Source organism: Seriola dumerili, unplaced genomic scaffold, assembly GCF_002260705.1.
Source record: "Seriola dumerili isolate Sdu_G_001 unplaced genomic scaffold, Sdu_1.0 BDQW01000381.1, whole genome shotgun sequence".
In the NCBI taxonomy this organism is placed as follows: domain Eukaryota; kingdom Metazoa; phylum Chordata; class Actinopteri; order Carangiformes; family Carangidae; genus Seriola; species Seriola dumerili.
Window position 1 is genome coordinate 1,133,687 of NW_019174636.1, and position 21,167 is coordinate 1,154,853.

Sequence of the window (21,167 nt, forward strand, 5' to 3'; positions counted from 1 at the left end):
GAAGTCGTCAAATCAGAGCCAAGAACCCGCACAGATCAGTGTAATTAAATGCTTTTCCCACCGAGTCTTTTGGATAATGTTACATTAAAAGTTAACTGTCTTATATGAACAGATGTAACTTTTACAGGAAGTATAATGTTACCATTGAGTCAGTCAGTTAGCTGTGAGCTACAAATTGAGCCCTGTTTGTTTGTTATATCTTTGTTTACATTTTGTTAAACTAATTACGCCGAATTAGCTATTAGCAGTACCTGTTTGCTATGCACCATCGGGTATACTGTCAGCTACCAATGAATTACTTTGAAACTGAAGAAAACCTAAAAATATGATGATTCTCAGGCAAGTTCTGAAGGGGGTTTTCCCTATGATTTCTAATGGTGTTAATCCACGATAGACTAATAATATCCAATAATATGAAGACAACCTGAATTGAAAAATCATCATCATGTTTTTGCTTTAACATATGACTGAGTTATGATGACCAGCGCTGCCATTTGATTGACAGAACCAGCCCAAATTCATTTTTGCTTGCCCAGTTAAAGAAAAGAGAAAGGTCCAATCTGGCAACACTTCCCGCAGATCTACGCCCCCTCACACTTTTATTTTATTTTTTATTTTTTCTACTCTATTCTATTTCCTTCAAGTCCTGCATCTTTTAATCTGAGACGGGGAAATATTTTTTTCTGTCTTAAAAAATAACAGGAGAGTAAAGTGGCATTATTTGATGCATTTGATGCATTAGGATACTATTTAAGATTTAACTAAAGCCGGTACACACACACACACACACACACACACACACACACACACACACACACACACACACACACACACACACACACACACACACACAGAACTGAATAAATGAGTCACAACCACAACTCCCACATCAATAACAGTTGAGTCAAGATGGCGGCTGAGGGCGAGTACGAGTCGATCCTGTGTGTTAAACCCGATGTCAACGTTTATCGCATCCCGCCGCGAGCTTCAAACCGCGCATACAGGTAAAGAAACAACCGTCGGTCGCCAACTGCGCCGTCAAATATGGTGTAACGGTGTTTGGTGTCGCTCGCTGCGGGCATTTCACTTTCACTGCTCGCTGTCAGTAGTTACATGCTTTCAAAGTACAAAGAGGGAGCACTGGGTCTGTGTTGTTGTTTCTGGAGGCACCGGGGATGAAAATACGTTTCCAGTTTTAGACGTAAAGAGACGGTTAGAGGTTTGGTGTGTTTTCTGTGCCGCTTTGTTGTTCAGAGCCGTTGGGCTGTCAGAGATGTGACGGGGGTATTTGTCATCATGCCGGGTCGATACGGGCGATTTGCCAGGACTGTCCCACTCTCCTGCGCGACAGCTCGGATCTCTGTACACACTGATGAATTGAGAAGCAACGGTTTTTCCCCCAAGGCTTTTCTGTCCAGAATGTGCTTTTTGATTGAGATTGATAATTTCAGATTAAAAGTTTATGTCCACCCCTGGGTCACTGCATGCCACATTTGAGACAGTCTGTAAACACTGTCTGGATGGGAATGCAGGGAAGGAAATCACACCATGAATTTAATAAGATGCTTATTAAAACGGCCATTATCACCCCCATAGTTTATAATTTGGCCCATTACAGATATTCCTTACTACAAAATAAAGATTTTAAAGAGAGGTGAATGTATGTGTTTGTGTTGAGCTACCTTTTATATTCATGCCTAAGCCCTAATACTACAGCAGCAATGATTAGTTGATTAATCAGTTAGTCGATTGCCATAACATTTAATCAGATCCAGATATTTAACTGCAGATTAATTGATAATGAAAATAAGTATTAGTTGCAGCCTAATAGTATAAACTAATAATAACAAACTAGTGTGTATTGTAACATTAGTGTGAGTCAGTGGTTCCTAATATGCAGGTCAGGACCTGGGAGGTGTTAAGATGAACCAGAGGGATCAAAAAATAATTTAAATGGTTGATTAATCATTTAAATTAATTTTTTAAGCACAAATGCAAAACATTTCCATCTTCCAGCTTCACAGTTGTGAGGATTTGCTGTTTTGAAACTGAATATCTTTGTTTTTGACTGTTGATCAGACAAAATCATTTACATTGAGCTTCATGAAACTATAAATTGCTTTTTCATTATTTTTTGTTTTTCTTTTGGCCAAATGAATGATCGGTTGAACCAAAATCAGAAAATAATCAGCACAATACGGATAATGAAAATAATTGTTCATTACAGCCATAAATGAAAGATTTAGACTTCTTACCTGAAAAAAACTTAAAATCTACAGTAGATATCACCACAAGCCAAAAAGGATTGGGCAGTATTTCTTGTAGAAGTACAACTGAGGTTTGTTTATACAGTCATTTCTATTCTTCTATCTCAATTTCTCGTTATTGTACATGTTTTAAATACATTAAAAGTGATAGTAATTATTCAAACAGAAAAGTAAAAAATTCCCTGGTTCTCATTTGTGAGGATGTGTTGCTTGTCTTTGTCTAAAGATATCGACTTTGGGAACTTGTAACAGACATTTTCACTACTCTCCAACATTGTAGAGACCAAGCAATTAATAGAGAAAATAATCAGTATATTGATTGATAATGAAAATAGCCGTCAGTTGAAGCTCTGAAATTTTGGCATTAAACCACCTCTGCAGGGCTGCTGACTGGAAGCTGGACACTCCAGACTGGTCCGGTCGAATGAGGATCACAGCCAAGGGTAAAGTGGCATTCATCAAACTGGAGGACAAAGTCTCAGGTATGCTCTTCATTGTTTATTATACTTAAACCTGCATTAAGTAATATATTTTACAATAAGATGGATTCAACCTCAGACTCCCTGTAATTTGAATGTGCTCATGCTCATTCTCCTAGTTTTCCAGACTATAAAAAATGAAGGAAAGAAAAGATACAACAGAGGACACCTGCTCCCAGCACATAAGCTGAATGTGCAATACTTGCCCAGTATACATTCTGTCATAGGTGACTCCTGAAAAAGCTGAAAATGGGAGGATGAGATGATGTAGTGTTGTGGTCACTGTTCTGACACATGGTTCCCTGTCGTCACTTGTTTCACCTGCCCTCTGGTCCTGCAGGTGAGCTGTTTGCACAGGCACCAGTTAAAGAGTATCCTGGTGTTGCCGTGGAAACCGTCAGCGACTCCAGCCGATACTTTGTCCTGCGGATACAGGATGACAATGGTGAGGATGAGAAAGTCATGAAAATGATTTATTGAATGAATAATTTTTTTTCACAATCCTGCCTGTTTGCTCTAAATCTCCTTTCAGCGGGTGGATTTAAGGCGTTTTATGTTCATCTCTTGTCTGCAGGTCGCAGTGCTTTCATTGGAGTTGGCTTCGGGGACCGAGGAGACGCCTTTGACTTTAATGTGGCTTTGCAGGACCATTTCAAGTAAGCAGGTGGTGGGTGGTTTTATGGTCAACCTGTGAAAACTCTCTCTTCCTTGTAATGTAGAGGCAGGGGAGTGTACTTTCAGTCCTTGTCCGGACTCTCACAGTTTGTTGTCGTACATTCTGAGCGTTGGTATTTCCTTCTGAAATCCATTTTCCTATAAACATTTGCTCAGCCGTAACCATCTGCAGCACAACCCTGCAGTCTGTGCCAAAACAAGATCGTTGTCAAGAGAGAGCCGCTTGTAAGCTGCATGCTGTGGTTGTCCTAAAAAACTGCTGAGGTGCATTGTTTATTTCTGTATCAGCTGCTGATGGTGTGTGTATGCGTCTTCCCCTCCCTGCAGATGGGTGAAACAGGAGAATGAAATCAGTAAAAGCGCCCAGCTCGGGGATTCAGGACCTAAACTGGATTTGGGATTTAAAGAGGGACAGACCATCACACTTAACATAGGGGTGAGAATCAGTTTGTCAAACATCACAGCATCAAGCTTTTCTTCATTTCTCAAAATGTATTCAAATAAACTGAGACAGCTGAGGAGTATAAAAAACAATAGTGTATTAATCAATGGTTTTGTAATTGGATTAGACTGCAAGTAGTTGCAATAAATCATAAATGGCACATTACTTTAAAACTATGAGTAGAGCTGAAGTGCAACTGTACATCCAGAGCAATGTTGTCCATTTGTAGTTAACAGAGTTGTAATTTTAATTCTGTTAAAAATAATGGAAAAAAAATTGAGGAAATAAAATATTTAAATAAAAATATAAAATATATACAAATAAAAACAGAACTATCTATAACTATGCTGGCTTGTTTTGTAAGTATAGTGGTGTTAAAAGGCATTAAGATTAATGTTGTGAAGAAACAAGTGGTTAAAACCCAAATATAACAAACATAAAAACACTTTCTGAAATAATAATAAATCGGACAGGATGTTCATGTTGTTTCATTAGCATAATTTTTCTTTTCTCCATCTCCAGCAAGGTAAAAAGAGGGATAAGCCCCGCCCACAAAGCTCAGGTGGATTTGGACTCCTCCCACCACCACCTGGAGGCAAGATAGCCCCTCCCCCTTCCTCAGGCTCATCCAATCACAACATAGTCCCTCAGACAGGAGGCATGGTAACAGGTAGATGGCGCTACATGCACCTATTGTATTTTAAAGTTGCACCAGGCTGTAAATCCCCATCTGCGCATCAGTTCACACCAGTGATTATAGCCGACATGAGTTTGATGAATTTGATGTCGACAAATGTGACAGAATTATATTTAATTATATTGCAAGTTGACGTCTTTCCAATCTGTCACATGGGAGGCTCGTATCTGTTTCAGCCCCACTTTGTGTTTCAGGCTATATTTCACATAAGAATCTTGCCTTGTGCAGCTTTAACCTACAGAAGTGAAGTGACCTATTTCCGTCGTCACTGTGTTAATTAGTGACTGTTAAATGACTCGTACGTCTTTGAGCTTCAGGCTGCAGAAAATAAGCAAAATGTGTGTCAGTTTGTGAGCTACTTTAAAAGAGTGCTGTGATTCTTCCTGTGTGTGTGTGTGTGTGTGTGTGTGTGTGTGTGTGTGTGTGTGTGTGTGTGTGTGTGTGTGTGTGTGTGTGTGTGTGTGTCAGGCTGCCTGCTGGAGCTGGACAGCAGTAACTCTAACACAGTGGTTCAGTCAAACCCTAGTTCAGATCTTTGGGGAGACTTCTCTGCTCCTGCAAGGTAGACGGCTAATCTTCTGTTATATATGACAATATATAATATTCAATATATGATGTCAATATATGACATTATACACCAGAAAATTAAACAAGCTTGTCTTACCTAATTTTTTTAGAAATTATACTTTAAATTACAGTGATTCATTTTCACATCATACCATTGTGTCATAAATTGTTGGTAAAGTATTTGTAATTTATAGTAAGAAAGATGAACATGAAAAACACTGGCATTGTTTACAAATAACTGATATAATTTAATCAGAATGTGTAGAAAAATAACTAACGTCAGGTTGTGTGTTTTCAGCTCTGTTCCAGCTCCGTCTCGACCACAGAACGCCGCAAACTGGATCCAGTTCTGAGTCGCTGGCCGCTCCGTCGGTTGTGATTTCCATCTCACCTGCATCTGTGTCAGTAGCTTCCTGTGCATCACACTGAGCGTAACTCCCTCACCCTGATCCCCAAAGCAGAGGCGTGAAACACCACAGAGCTGTAGAAACAACAACTCACGACAGAAAGAGTCATAGTTCTTTCACATAATCCTGACAGGAAATGAAGCATTAACGTGTTGAAGCCATTATTACTGATATGAGCCATTTCCAATTATATTCAAGGGCTATGTGTGACCTCCTGAGTAGCAGGTGCTCCTCTGTTATGTGTCTGCTGCGCCTCCCCGGTAGATGGCTCTCTGAGCAGAGCTTCAGCTTTGATCTGGAATGTTTGTTGTCGCAGCAACGGCTCCCCCTGCAGGCACTGCAAAGCACTACACCTCAAGAAAAGACACCAGTGCTTTCTGCAGCCTACTGTGAATCAAGTGCAAGGAATTAATGTAGGCCATTTTGACAGTTTACAATTGGCACTTACATGTTATTTTTGTAAATCAACCTTATTTCTGTTGAAGTTGAGTTTTTGCTGACTAATTAATCAGTATAAATTGTAAAATAAGAACAGTTTAAGACACATTACACTGTTTTACCTCAGTTGCAAGATTTTTTTTCCCACTAAGAAAACCAAGATTTTTAGATTGAACAGGGGGTTAAATGTCGTTCCCGTCCTCACACTGTGAATTATGGAGTGCCCTTAACCTGGAGGAAACTTGTCAATCTAAATCAAATCTCAAAATTTCTGTATTTAAAATGGCTACCGTTGGTCTAAAGTGTGGTGTGATTACATAAAGATAATGTAAAAAGGGACTTAAAGATAATATTTCCAAACCTTCCTATTAGACTTTCTTTAATGGATATGAAAATTTATCCACATATTTATCGCCACTGGAATCAGGTACCAATTGTACAGTATTTTAGTGTGTTTCTAGAGTCACTGAGCTCACTTAAAAGTGGGCTGACATATGGTAGACAAAATGTTTTAAAATGTCTTCATAGGAATATTACATGAACATTCCTCCCTGCCATATTAAATCTATGAATTTCTGTTTACAATGTAAAATCATATTTGCGTTTACGACTGGGTGCTTATTATCAGCAGGTTTGTTTTGCTGCAGTGAAATCAGTGGCCAAATCCACACATGCATTCTTTACTTTCATACTTTATTAGAGAATTGAATAAGATAAGAATTAAATATATCTTTCTGCTGAATTTGACGATGGGCGTTTGTCTGCAGGCAGTAAATTAAAACTACTTAAATACTTTGTGGCCTTCTTCACCCCCAATCAGCCAATCAACTTGCCCATTTCTATCAAAGCAGGGATCAGAAAGTCCTATTTTGCCTTGAAAACCAGTCACATTCCTTCAAGCCCGTTTGTGAGATGACTGGAGGGAAGCTCTAATGTGGGCAGGTCAAATCATAGCTTCACTTTCTGCATTACATATTAATATCACCCAGATTTAACGTTGAATGTTAAGAAAGTTGTGTTGTTGCACCGCCTCCACCTCCCAAACATTCCTCCACGTACAACCAGTTTTATGTTGAAGAGGATTTATCATCTCATTGTAATGTGATGTTTACAGGCAGATTCAGTGGAAGGAGTGCGATCGCTACAGACGTGCACATGCATCCGATTTACCTGCTTTTTTTTTTCATGTTTGTGAAATGATCATGAAGCAAAAATGTTTCTGGAAAGCAAACTGTACTTTGTTTTGTGGAAATGAGAAAAAAAAGGTTGATTAGGTAATGCAGGAATTATATCAGTACAGCTAGAGAGGCAGAAGCTCCCAAACAGAGCCCACAATCTGAGGAAAATATATGGAACTTAAAGGAATAGTTCAGCATTTTGGGAAATTAGAAATATTCTTTGTTTTCTTGCTGACAGTTGGATGAGAGGATGAATACCACTCTCATGTCAGTGCATTTAATATAAAGCTAGCCGCTGGTTAGCATAGCTTAGCCTAAATACCGTAAACAATTAGCCTGGCTCTGTCTCAAGGAAACAAACTTAATATCTCTCTAATCAACATGTTTTTGTTTGTTTAGATTTCCCAAAAAGTTGATTTGTTCCTGTAATTAATTATATAAGAGTGATATTCTACCTTAACTAAATTATGTGAAGTGAAAACAAGCGACTCTTTCCCTGAACCCATGTGCACTGTAAGAGATTCGAACACACCGGTCTCAGGACTGAAGGCGGGAAAAACAAAACCTGATGATTGTTACTTCATCTGATGAATGTCTTAATGGCAGCAAATGATATGTTAATGTTGACCTGAGGCTTTGGCTGATTGTGACTTTAGATGGTGTTTACAGGAAATCGTTGTGAACGTTTCTTGACTGTGAATTCATTTTGTTTGCATAGATTTTTTTAAGGTTTGCTGTGATCAGATCACATGAACTGTATTTAATTGGCATTAAGAGATATAGGGCTGATTGATATATGATATGTTGATATGTGTGTTGTGTTTACATTGCTCATGTTTGCTGGCTAAAAAAATATAAAAAAAATGTCTCCCATTTCTCACTCATTCCACTCTGGCTGTGAAATCACTGGACTAACACTTTTGATTTATGACCAATTTAATGAGAAAGAGGCAATAAATCCTTTCAAAGGATGGGTGATGGTTGTGGTGTGATTCTTAATGTAAATACTGAGAGCTCTTACACAGCATTGCAAATAGTGAAGATAGTTCAGATTCCTTTGGTTTACACTGCTGTTGGAGAAACTATTTCTTTCTGGTATAATCTGAATTAATTTCTTTTCTGATGGACTATAAATTCCAATCCTGAGGATGGTGCCAAAACCATTGACATGTCCTGACTCCAGTAAATTGGAAAATGGATGATGGATTATATTACTGTTATCTGAAGGTCAAAAGGGAGATGACACAAATGTGACATAACGGGGTCACTGGGAGGTACAGGCCACCCAAGGTCACCCATTTAGTGAGTGGATGATGAATTGGCCTTCAACACAACAGTCAGTGGTGAGGAAAGGCAACTTGTTGTTTCTGTTAAAGGATAGTTTTTGTCATATTCGTCTAGACTGAACTAGGCCTACTGATCTATTTAAAGTTGTTAAAAATATCTTTCATCTTCACTTCTTTTTTGTCAAAGGCTCTGTTTCAGGAGCACCTTGTTCACACACACAGTTACAGTACAGCCTGTTCTACTTGCCTGTGAGTTATGGTTCTGTTCAAGGGCATCCCTCAGGCCCTGTTCAGACCTGGTGTTAACATCCGTCTCAGGTGATCTGATCACAAGTGGACAACGCTTAAGTTCAGGTGCGAAAGCACCCATAATGCACTGAGGACGCATTTGAGACCCGATCACTCAGACCACATTTGGAGGTGGTCTGGACCACATGTTTATTTTATTTAACCTTTATCTATTCAGGTAAATCCCATTGAGATAGAGATCTCATTTTCAAGAGAGACCTGAATGTGCATATGAAATATAATAAAAACATGAACAAAAAAAAAAGAAAAAAAGACATCACAAACAATTTAAATAAATTAGGAAATTAGAAACTGTAATAGAAAATACACAATGAAACTTTTAAACATATAAGATGCCACTGTGAATAAAGCACAGTCAACAGTCTCATCACTTAAAAAACTGCAGTCCCAATAGGTTTTATAATGAATGGAAAATATTTGACTATGATTTCACTGTAGATCTGTGTGTAGCACAACGATTCGCTCAACTCCTCTTTGCCACACACACACACACACACGTCTTTTGCATTGGCTAAAAACAACAACACATACTTGTTTATTTGCTAATAAAGCGGGGACGTGAGCTCCAATCACAAGTGCTCACTGGAGACGTGTTTTAAAGCTGACCATTTGTGATCTGATCACTGACCTGAAAGGTTGGAATTTGGCAATAGCCTATCTACAAAAATGATAGTCCCAGTGATATATCAGTGTCCTGTCACGATTGCGGGTATGGCTGGACCCAAATGCAACCAACACAAAGGGAGTAGTGCAAAATATTTTAATTACAAAAAAGCGACCACTTACAAAACACTGGTAAACCACCTGAACAGGAAGCCGAAGCATGAGGGTACACAAGGAATCACAACTGGAGACACAGGGGACAACAACAGATAACACCGAGGACAACACAGCAGACGGACCGACACAGACAAAGAGGAGCACAGAGACTGAACAGACACAAGGGAGGCAGGGGTGACTGAACACAGGTGAAACACATTAGGACGGGGCAGACAATCAACAAGGAGGGAAACAGGACAAAGACAGGAAGTACAAACACCAAGAGACACACAAAGAAACTGACTGCAAAATAAAACAGGAAATAACAAAATCCAAACATAAATTGTCCGTCATGGTAAACCAGGACATGTCCAGGAGCCGCTGCTCGTATTTTCTCGAGGCGAGAGCGAGCAGCCAGGTGTGAACAGGGCCTTAGAGGTGGAAAACACTGATCTCTCACTTTTCCCACATGGGAAGCAAAGCCACATCTTTCCAATCACAAGCTTCTCTAACGTTCAACGTTCCAACTTTCAGAGGCGCTTTTATATTTCTTCTTGGGTAAAACTTTGGCTGTCGGACCTTTTAACAGCATATTTCATTTTTGTGTCACTGCTGCTTTTACATAAATAAAAGTGAGAGATCCCTCCATCCATCGCACACTCTGCAAGGAGCCAGAAGAATGAGATGCAGTCGCAGCAGAAGTGAGAAATATTGCGTGAGGTCAGGACATGACTGGACACACTGAGCGGTAACTTTTAGCTCTGCTGACAGTCAGAAAAAGAGAGCGACAGACAGCTGGACGGCGGACTGCTGGCCTCCTCTGACCTTCATCAGGAACACGATTCGTCTTCCTCTGATTTTCCTCTCTTCACCGCTGAGGCCGTTTTAGCCTTTAGGTATTTGTCAACGTTAACTAGCGCCGAACATGTCTGATCACAGGTCTGAACTGTGTGTACGTGTGGATGCATGACTGTGCATGTGAATGAGATTTGCCTGAGTGTGTTTCAGAGTGCAGACCTGTTCTGAATGTGCTATATGTGACCTTAAGTGTGTATAAGTCCCACTGCGTTTTGGATCTGGGTCACCTCCTGCTCTGTAATCCACACCGAGCAGCACATCTCTTCAAAACAACATCACACGTGACATTATGATGAATTCACCTGGATCTGTGCCCCAGCCTTCGTCAGTGCTCATCAGTTTAACGAGGGGTCAAATTTAAAGGTTCAACCTGTAACTTAAATAGAAACTGTACAATCCTGATCACTATTTTCGTCTTTAATCTCAAAGCTTTTTAAATTGAATTTTTGGATCCTCACTCACTTTAACACAAGATGCGATGCTGTACTGAAGTGGAGCTTTGGACTAAATGTTAACTGCAACATGCTAACATGCTCACATCAACATGCTGCTGTTATGAAAGTATCATCTTTAGCATGTTCAACATCTAAACTTAGCGTGTTAGCATGCAGAAATTTGCTGGTGGTGCTACAGGAAAAGCCAGGGGATCACAGAAGTCATTAGGATTTATCCTCTGGGCACCATGAATGCATATATGCATTCCCTGATTGACCCATGGACATTGCTATTTTTAGTTCCACTCCACAAGCATTGCTAAAAAATTAGGCTACATAATTGTTCTCAATAACTGTTTGTTGTAATTAAGTATTTTTCTCTGTAACTGATTAAAAAAAACAACAACAACAACCATGTCAACATACATTATGAAACTGGCGTCATCGCTTCATTTATGGCTGCAAAATGAAGGATTGTGGTTTTATCACAGAGTCAGTGTGGTACAGGGCAGACAGACAGACAGACAGACAGACAGACAGACAGACAGACTAGGTGGCCAACACGCTCCTGGACGACTTAGGTCACAGAGTCTAATCTTAGCTTAGCATCACTTTCAAAGCTACATACATCACCACGTCATAAACTAAATGGACAAGTAAATTTTTTATTTGGCTCGAGGCTGTTCTCATCGCAGCCTCGAGCCAAATAAAAATGTTGCAGTCAGAAAACGACATGTCCTTTTGCGTCCTCTGGATCCAGACGAGGTTCCTGTGTGTATGTGTGTGTGTATGTGTGTGTGTGTGTGTGTGTGTGTGTGTGTGTCCACGAGCTGCTGGAAAACTCCAACGCCAGCAGAACTCAGAGTTCAAGTCAGTTACTAAAGTGTTTTTTTAGTGACAGCAGTAGGACTCTTGAAATGACAATATTGGTTGGTTTGGTCGCCTTCAGCCCAGATTGAAATATTGCTGTTTAATTTCGTGCCAACGTTTGTGGTCCCCAGAAAACAACTGAGTCAGTGAATCCCTGATAGTACCTGTATTTTAAGACAAATTTAACCACTCGTCTCAACATGGACTCAGTTAGGCCGCTGTGGACTGAAAAGGTCCAGGAAGACAAACCATTAATTCACCGTCATGTATCTGAAAGGTAGAAACTTCATAGATAATAATTCCTGTTTATTACAACTTAGAAGTTTTGGCCATTATTTCTACAGGTTACGCTCATTCTCACGTCAGGATTAAACCAGAAGAACAGGATGACGGAAGATGATGGAATTAAAAGAGCAAAGTGTTAAAATACTATCATGTATTCATGATGTGTAATCTTGTCAACTTCTAGCATTTCTTTTTCTCACTTTCTCACACACACTTAAACTAGACAAATACACACACACACACACACACACACACACACTGTTGCACAACCCTGGCATACTTAAGACACATAGCGTTAATGCAACATATCAGGTGAAATGTCAGGAGAGGAATGTGGATCAGAATAGTTTGCAGGGCACCGGTCACTGCCCCCCACCCCACACACACACACACACACACACACACACACACACACACACACACACACACACACACTTTAATACTGTCGGACCCACTCTCTAAGTGTGATACGATAATCAAACTGTCTCACATTAACAAGCTTGCTAATTCATGAGTTTTGGCTCCGGCCGGTTTGAGAGATAACTTGGAGATGCTCCTCCTCACAGATGATCTCTTTATTTAAACTCTGCTTCATTACGTCAAGAATCTTTTGTCGGTTCAGACCAGGAGCTGACGCACCACACCACACTGGATGTTGCAGTGATTTAGGTGCTGTTGGGGTAAGCAGGGGGTCAAAGGTCAAAGGTTAGAGTCACTCATCATCACTTTTTGCTTTGAAGTTTTCAGTGAAACCTGAGCCAACACCTTGAGGTGGAGGTGTGTGTGTGTGTGTGTGTGTGTGTGTGTGTGTGTGTCAGGAGGGCTCATGGGCAGTGGGTCAGTGTGTGATTATCTGTAGGTAACAGACTTGTGCAGGTGTGTGTCTGAGTACTTAAATGTGTCATGTCACACCTGCATCACCTCTGTTTGACTGAACCAAGCCTTAAAAACATTTTAAATATGTCTTTATATATACATACAGTACGTCCCCATTGCTTATAGGTTAAAAACCTTGTATCTCCACATCGTCAGCTTTTCAGGAACTGAAGCAGCCAGCCTTGTTTTTAGCTTTACAACCATGAATGTCTGAGTTTACCCAACTGATGTGGAAACTGTTTCACATGCAAACTGATACGTGACTAAAAATGGATTTACAAGGTTTCAATGAGTAAAACATGATATGTACCTGTACGTATGGAGCGTGTAGATGATATATGCAGAGTCGTGACTGAGGCCTCAGAGTGTGTGTGTGTGTGTGTGTTGTGTGTGTGTGTGTGTGTGTGGGGCTGGATCTGGTCCGAGGCTTCATCTTTCCTCAGCGCTGTATTTACTATTTAAACTCTCTGTGATGCCTTTGATCGCAGCTCTCCTTTTATAGTTCGTCTTCTGGACGGCCAAGATAAATCACACGGTCAAGAAAACAATTTGTCGTTCAGCAGTCTTTCTGAAAAACTGAAGTGTGTTCTTGTGCTTTACTTTCTTATTCTCAGACAAATCAACATCGACTACAACAGGTGTAGAAGTTGAAACCTTAAGAGGATGTTAAGAGTCCAGAGACTAGAGAGAGACTCAGATCCNTACAACAGGTGTAGAAGTTGAAACCTTAAGAGGATGTTAACAGAGTCTGTAACATTGAGATTATGTCTGTTATCCCCTCACACTACCGGATCATTGGGGAAGATAATGGAGTGCTGCAGGAATGAGTCGTAAAACCCAGAAGTTAGCATTTTAGCATTTCCAGTTCTGTCGACCAGAAGCCGTTGGGTTTCTGGTTAGAAGACTAAAATAAGGTCTGTGGTTAACACAAGCTCAAGACTGTTTCACATTTGATTCTACAATCTAAAATACATCAGTAACTTACGGTGGCCCTGAGAGCTCAAAACACATGCAAGCACACAAACATCTTCATCAATTTGACAACACAACAGAAGTGTTTTGGGTTCATCCCTTTTTTCTTAATTAAGAGAGATAGAGAGAAAGAGCGAGAGAGAGAGAGAGAGAGTATGATATGGTGCAGAGGCCCACTGGTTGGACTCGAACACTGCGGTTAGGATTACGGCTTCATGATTTGCAGCACGTTTGTTTATTTGCAATGTGTTTTTGCAGTGCATGTGTTGTCAAATTGATGAAGATGTTTTCTGAATTCGCAGCGTGTTCGTATGTATTGGTCTCTCTAGTCTGCACTAGTCAGACTAGTGCGGACTAGAGAGACTAGTGCGGACTAGAGAGACCAATACATGATGAACTGATGAAGCCGCTTGGATAAGAGGCGAAACGTCTTCCACAGACAAATACAAGTCCAGTTGCCTTCGATTCAATTTGAGAGAGAGATAACTATGACCTGGACGAATGAGAACATTCACAGACACATTGGATGAAACAGTTCTGAGTAATATTAACAGGAAATAAAGATGTAGCCTATTGGCTCAGTGCTTCAGTTTTCCCCCGCTATGATTCAGTGTCAGATCTTTACTTATGGTCATGTGGAAGGAACGAGTAGATTTAACAACCTTACATAGGCTGAGTAGATTTATCCTCTTTGTTTTTGTTTTCACCTCCGCTTGTTATTTACGCCTCCTCTGGTTTTTATTAGACTGGGCAGCGGTTCAGGATTCTGCGGCCTCCGCTGCTCCCGCTCCCCCTCTGACCCCCACCCACACCCCCACCCCCACTCTGTAAAGGCTGCGGAATTTCCCATTTCCATAGAGGAGGCAAAGATTAAAAGTTTTCTGGCAAACAAAGGGTACAGTAGGAGGCCCTGCCAACCCTCCCAGCCTGGGAAACAGAGACTAGAGGAAGGAGTGCTGATAAGCTAGCTAGCATGCGGCTTCAAATAAAGGAATGCTGGTACTGGCCAATTGAAGTGTGCAGATAATAACTCTGTTTACCATCTAAGAGTAGTGTTTGCATTCAGTTAATTATCGGTGTTTGGTGTCAGTGGTTCACTGTGTCTGTGCTGAAATCTGCCTCTCCAGTATGTGTCCAGCTCATTGTGTTTGCATGAGAAAATGTGCTCAGTGTGTGACTTGGCTGGACTCTGAGCCGTGGCCCGCGGCACATACACGGTGCTGAAAGATCTTAGTGTCAAATTTACGACCGCGGATCTATTTTTGAAAACATCAGGGGAAGCTCTCCAGATGGTCCTCACTCTGTGTGTGTGTGTGTGTGTGTGTGTAGTCATCAGTGTATGTGATCTGTTTGCATTGGTGTATAATCTTACAAGGATATTACTGAGGTATAAGTGCGACAGGACATGTTTTTTAGGTCAGCGTACTCACTAAATCAATATAAAAATCTATTTATTTGCTGATCAGTGGCAGTTGTGAGTCTTTTTGATGCACAGTAATAATATTGGACAGTTCATTGTACTATCACACTGTTATTTGAAAAAGAGCATTTTACAAAAAACTGTAATTTTATTGTATTTAAATTACATTTTATAAACTGCATGTCTGTAAAGTGGGTACAATTACATAAATACACAAGTATTTTACATTGTACATTTATATTGTAACCCATGAAAGGCAGTATAACTGTTATGTAATATTTAATTTAATGTATTAAATCATAATTTTATATATTCAATTTTGATGTGATGTGTAAGGAACATTCAGCCATACAAAATAATAGAAGACACAGTTTTGTAATTATGTACAAAGTGCTACAGCAACAGCTTAGGATAAGTGCTAATGTTAAAGTACAAAATAACGCTGCTAAAAGTTGCTAGCTGCTAAATAGACAGTGAAATGTTACACACACTTTCAGAAAGGCTGATGATGTTCGACTTAAATGCATTTTTTCTGTCTGTGGTTGTATTCAAACTGGACGAGTGTATGGCTGTAAAACTGTGCACCGCTGCAGTCTGTGTACAGTTCATAGCCGACTATGACGTATTACACATTCAGAAGTCTGGACCTAAATATAGATGCAGCGTGTTAAAGAGGTGTCTTTTTCAAGGACATGATACCATTACAGCACTTAACACAAGTCATCTCCAGAAATGCAACTGTTGCACTATTTTTTTCAAGCTGATATAAGATACAATTATTGCTATATTCAATATTAATAATTAATATAAAAATTTAGCAAAATCAATTAATTAATGGCCAAAAACAAATAATACCCTGATCAAAACAGCCGTGAACCTCCCACAGTCCCGTTAGTTTCTCCAAATTGAAACCAGATTTCCTATAAACCCTGTTGTTTCCATTTAACGAAGGGGATTTTCCCAAAGTTGCTTTCGTCACGTTTGAAGGGGTTAAATGTGTGGGAAGGAATTTTTCCACCTGCCACTTTTGACTTGTGACGAAAAATGGCCATCGAGTGCGAGGTGATGTCCTCATATGACTTGTTTTGACCAAAAGATATGAAGCTATTAGATACATTTAAAGTTATGTAAACAAAACAAAAAAAAAACAGCTAATGCTAATAACCTTTTACCAGGTTGAACCATAAATGTTTTGCTTTTTTACTTGGTCAATTCTGTGTCAGCTTTATATCACAGTGTAGGCTACTCATGACTACAATGGTTTCTTGAAAAGCAACAAAATCTGTTTGCTAAAGTACAAACAAATATTTGATAAAATAAACCCAATATAACATTGAGATAACTCATCATAGTCTCATCAAGTGCATAAACTGTCTGTGTTTATCTCTCTCCTCTTCCCTCCATCTCCTTCATGTTTCTGATTGCACCTTTCCCTCTGCTCTTCTTCCTCTCCTCCTCCAGCCTCACCCTCTCCTTCTCCATCATCCAGTCTCCCCCCAGGTAACTCAGCGCGTCCTCAGGCCGTCCACGAAGCCGGGGCCTCGGGTCGAGGAGCGCCTGGAAGAAGGAGCAGGCCAGCGGGGTGAAACATGCAAACTGGGGTGCTGTGGGAATGCGGTCCTTCTTTCCAAGTTCTGGTCCATCTAAATCGATGGCATCCTGCGCGCTCTCTGTATGCGGCTCTGCCCACACGTCCAGTTCATCTTCAGGGCCTTTCGCTGCGTCAAACCATTCCCGATATTTCAGGTATGAGCGGCAGTCGCTGGCTGTTTCCGCCCAGGGATGACTGCCAGTGAGCATGGCATAGGTCAGGATCCCCAACGCCCAGCTGTCTGTGCTGGGCTCCACAGACACCCAAACTCGTGCCTTCTTCTTCTTCTCTTCATCCTCTTTAACGACATCTTTCCCATCATTCATGCTCCTCCAGCTGTCCTCATTTCCATGTGCAATCTCCGCCTCAGGGGTGCAGTAAGGGGAGCTGTACCAGACCTCCGGGACCCTGGTGCCCCTGGCCTTCACCTGGGGTAAAAGATTCATTTATTTGCAACTTGCATGACTAAAACATAGTCATTATATCTAATCTTCACTTTTCTAAGAATATGGCACATGATTTAGCCGCACATGCTGGATAGTGCTACTCAGTAATGCTATCATGTCACAGGAGAATGAGTATATCTTTAAACTGACCATGCCGAAATCTCCCAGTTTCACCCAGCGGCAGGCTGAGTCGCACAGGAAGACGTTCTCTGGTTTGAGGTCCCTGTGGACAAAACCGAGGGAGTGGAGATGGGACAGCGCACCACAGAGCTGGGACACCACCCGCTGACAACAGTCCTCCTCCATCCCGACCTAAAGAGGAAATGGCGAGGGGGACGACGGAAAGAGAAGGATGAGAGTTATAATCAGAAAAAGAATGAGAAGGAATCTGAAGAGTGAACCTCTGCTTCTCAGTTATTCCTAAGTGTGACAAGGTTCGGGTCTTTACACTTTATCGTAGAAACCTAAAATCACTATACACACAAGCTGTGTCTCAATTCAGGGGCCGCCTCCTTTGGAAGCTGCCCTTGAAGACCGATTGCGCATCACAGCAGATAGCGACTAGCTTGAACTATTTTGAGACCTCCTTCAAATGCAGCCCAGAAATGCGGCTTTCTTTTCCCAACCTATCCAGAGATTCATTGCGCACCGGTAATGAAAGCAAACGCCAACAGAGAGCCTGAGGATTACACTTTTAAATGTAAGTTCAGTTCAGGTCAACAGGTAAGCAGTACAACTGTTAAAACCAAGGGCCTTTAAACCTCAAGATTTTGAAAATTGCAACGCAATGGTAAGGGCTGGCACAGCTGGTGACGCAAAGCGAAAATCCCTCATAAACCAGAACAACTCATTTCGGTTGGCGTCATAGACGGCGTCCTCTGAAGGATGCGGCCTCTGAATTTGGGACACAGCTACAGTGCGTGCTGTACTGTGAAACAAACTGTATACCTCTGGTAAGATGACGTCGTAGAGGTCTCCAAAGAGGCTTGCTTGCTGAGCGAAGACGTAGTGGGAAGGTGTGGAGTAGGCGATCCCCAGAGCTCTGGTGAGGGACGGGTGGGTGCAGAACGACAGAGAGAGGTTATACTCCCTCAGGAAAGAGAGGAGAGAGGTGGACTCACGAGGGAAGAACTTAAGAGCCATCGGAGTACCTGGAGGACACAAGGAAATGATTGATGTACAGTAGGTAATATTTTGATGTGCTAACGCTAATGATGATAAGTGCCCCCCCCCCCCCCACACACACACACACCTCTCTTCCTGTGAACAGCCAGCATGACTTTTCCATACGAGCCTTCACCCAGGAGCTTCAGGACCTTGAAGTGGTCCGACGTGTCCATTGGTGACAGAGACTGAGCCGTCAGATGGCACATCTCATCCAGAAGCTTTGTGGCAGCCTGGACACAGACAGATGAAAAACATTCACTTCATCTGCGGAGCACAGGTTTGATTAGGGTCGGTGTAGACAAGGTGACTTTTTGCCTGTCCGAGACTACGGTTTCAGATCTGAGACAAAAAGTCTTCCCAAAATCTGTGTTTGTCTGATCCAGATGGGTCTTCGAGCAGTTGTGCTGACAGATCCTGATCCCAGAAGCTAAGTCAGTTTTCATACATGATTGATACAGCAAAAAACAAGATGCACTTGTTGAACATCTTCCCTCTGTCCCTTGTTAAGCGCAATCACTGGCCGGATGCAAAGAAATTGGGTTAGTGTTAACATCTGTTTTTCATCGACTATCTTGATAGTTCATTCCTATAGAGTAATGTACAGTATAAGGTCATCATGTAATCAATACACCTGGTCTGTCAGTGGAGTGAATGATTTTGACTCAAGTTTACATCACATTTTGATGGAAACCCCCTAATGACTGGAGCTAGCATCCTGACTGACATCCTGTCTGTGGTTTAGGAAACATAGATGATGGTTTCGGTTAAATGTGAATAAACTTGTGACTCTGCACTTTACTGTAGCCTATTAAACCAGACCACCATCTTTCCCCAACCTTAACCTTAAGTGCTGTGAGAGTCTAAACACAACCATAAAAAGCTTTAACGAGGCTGTAGTCACTACAAACGGAGGGAGCGTTTCAAAGTATTCCGGGCAGAAAACGATGTCAGTGAACGTATTGCTGATACGCTCAGTATGAACAGTTTTGCGACTTGCTAAGTATGTTAATTAACAACATTTCCTCACGATGTTGATAGAAAGCTTAATCTGGTCAGGTTTCCTTCAAAATGTATTTGCGATGTCAGGGACGTAGCTTAATGGAAGGCAGTCATCATCGTTAATGTTATTAAGCACTCACACCTGTGTGTTTCCTGGTATGTTCAGACAAAACTCCTGCCTGATAACTTATTGATGGTTCAATAATCAAACAACAACAAAAAAAAAAAACGTTCATCATGGCCTGAGAAGTCTATGGTGAAAAAGAGAACCAGCACAGACGGAGTACTTGAGAACCAAATGAACCATATTCCTGGTGGATGTCTTGACTCATCTCGACGCCACGTCTAACCAACAACCATAAAATTGGTAAACGTCTTAATTTGAAGGTTGAACCACGAACAGACTTTCTACTGAAACGTTTAAGATCAATAAAAACTCATTCTGTTTCTTTTCCGAGTGGAATCCCTCACAGCTCTTTGGAATGCAACACAACCGTTGTCATGATCATTGTTGTCATGGCGATGCCAGCAACACTGATCCACGGGTATAAACATGTCTGTTAATAGCCTCATGAAATCCTCACACACACACGCACGCACGCACACACATACACACACACACAGATCCTTGTTTTGTCTGATGGAACGTTGATCTTTCCACCACAGCTGGCACCCTTGGGTCCAGGCTGGGATTTGGTGTTACTATATCTCCAGACAGGGGCCAGCTCATTACAGCTCATTAGAGAACAAGTCAGAGCCATGAATGTGCTGTACACAGATACTCTGCATGCTCGACAGGGCGTCCGTCTACAACAACAGCCGCAACAAAAGACAAGCACTCACAAAACTGTGGACGGATTTTATGATCAAACCTGCAGATCCTCACAGATTAAAATGTCAAATCAGCCTCATGATGCAGCAGCTGAGATTTCCCTGCATCATTAGAAAGATGCACTAAAAAGCAATTAATCCTTCAAATATCCGCAGAGAGAAGAAGAAACACTCTCAATATAACTCTAATTTACATAATTTAATAATAATATTTTGAGTTTTAGCGTCAGTGCATCACACACTGCAGTGTTATACCATATTCTTGTCTAAAACTTCTCGCCTATGTGTGAATATATTTGCAGTGTGGGTGGTCTGAGTGGAGGCTGAACTCTGGTCCTCTGTGCTCTCATTACTGAGCTGTTCAGGTCTGTCTGAGACAAATGTTTGTAACACCTAAGGCCGAAATCTTGAACTTAGTGAATTGAGTTGCCTTTAAATCGTGTCTTTTTTGTAGTTTGGCAGCTGAAATAAAAAAGTTATTGTGAATAAAATAGTGAGAATGTAAACATGCATTTGCAATATTTTCATTTTAAGTTTATAAAATGTTTTATTTAACCAAGTAGCCCATAAAAAAAACTCTTTGATTCATCATAAAAAAATCGAAATCACTAAATTTAGAGATAAATTTAGAGCAATGATGATAATGTAGCATTACATTCAGATTGCTGCTCAGATCAATAGAGAGACACAGTCTGCTGTATCTCTCACCAGAGGAGGAGCACGGTGTGGAGGATCAGGGTTTACGGGATATTCGGTGAGCTGCATAGCCGGCGCGCTCAGAGCTGGTCGGGTTTAAACGAGTGTAAGAGGAGGAGGTGACTCCGGTCTGAGCCAGAACAGAACAACTGCAACAGCCTCTGTGAGTGACGACGGGCCGAACGCCCAGGTTGCATAAGACAGACACATGATGTTGG

At 41.1% G+C, this 21,167-nt stretch overlaps 2 protein-coding genes across 2 annotated transcripts; one reads left to right on the top strand and one right to left on the bottom strand.

The window, feature by feature from the left end:
* The first annotated feature begins 909 nt into the window (after nucleotides 1-909).
* Nucleotides 910-8,098, top strand: LOC111233250 (adaptin ear-binding coat-associated protein 1-like). The gene is made up of 8 exons (XM_022761022.1): nucleotides 910-1,004; nucleotides 2,649-2,749; nucleotides 3,087-3,191; nucleotides 3,321-3,402; nucleotides 3,749-3,857; nucleotides 4,386-4,533; nucleotides 5,029-5,122; nucleotides 5,426-8,098. The coding sequence occupies exons 1-8, from the start codon at nucleotides 910-912 to the stop codon at nucleotides 5,478-5,480; spliced, it is 789 nt and encodes a 262-aa protein (XP_022616743.1). The 3' UTR covers nucleotides 5,481-8,098.
* A 4,471-nt stretch (nucleotides 8,099-12,569) lies between these two features.
* LOC111233231 (serine/threonine-protein kinase SBK2-like) lies at nucleotides 12,570-19,754 on the bottom strand. Its single transcript, XM_022760997.1, has 6 exons — nucleotides 19,710-19,754; nucleotides 18,509-18,653; nucleotides 18,205-18,407; nucleotides 17,407-17,568; nucleotides 16,687-17,238; nucleotides 12,570-12,623 (listed from the first exon to the last, which is right to left on the bottom strand). Exons 1-6 carry the CDS (start codon nucleotides 19,752-19,754, stop codon nucleotides 12,570-12,572), a joined length of 1,161 nt encoding a protein of 386 aa, XP_022616718.1.
* Nucleotides 19,755-21,167: the final 1,413 nt, after the last annotated feature.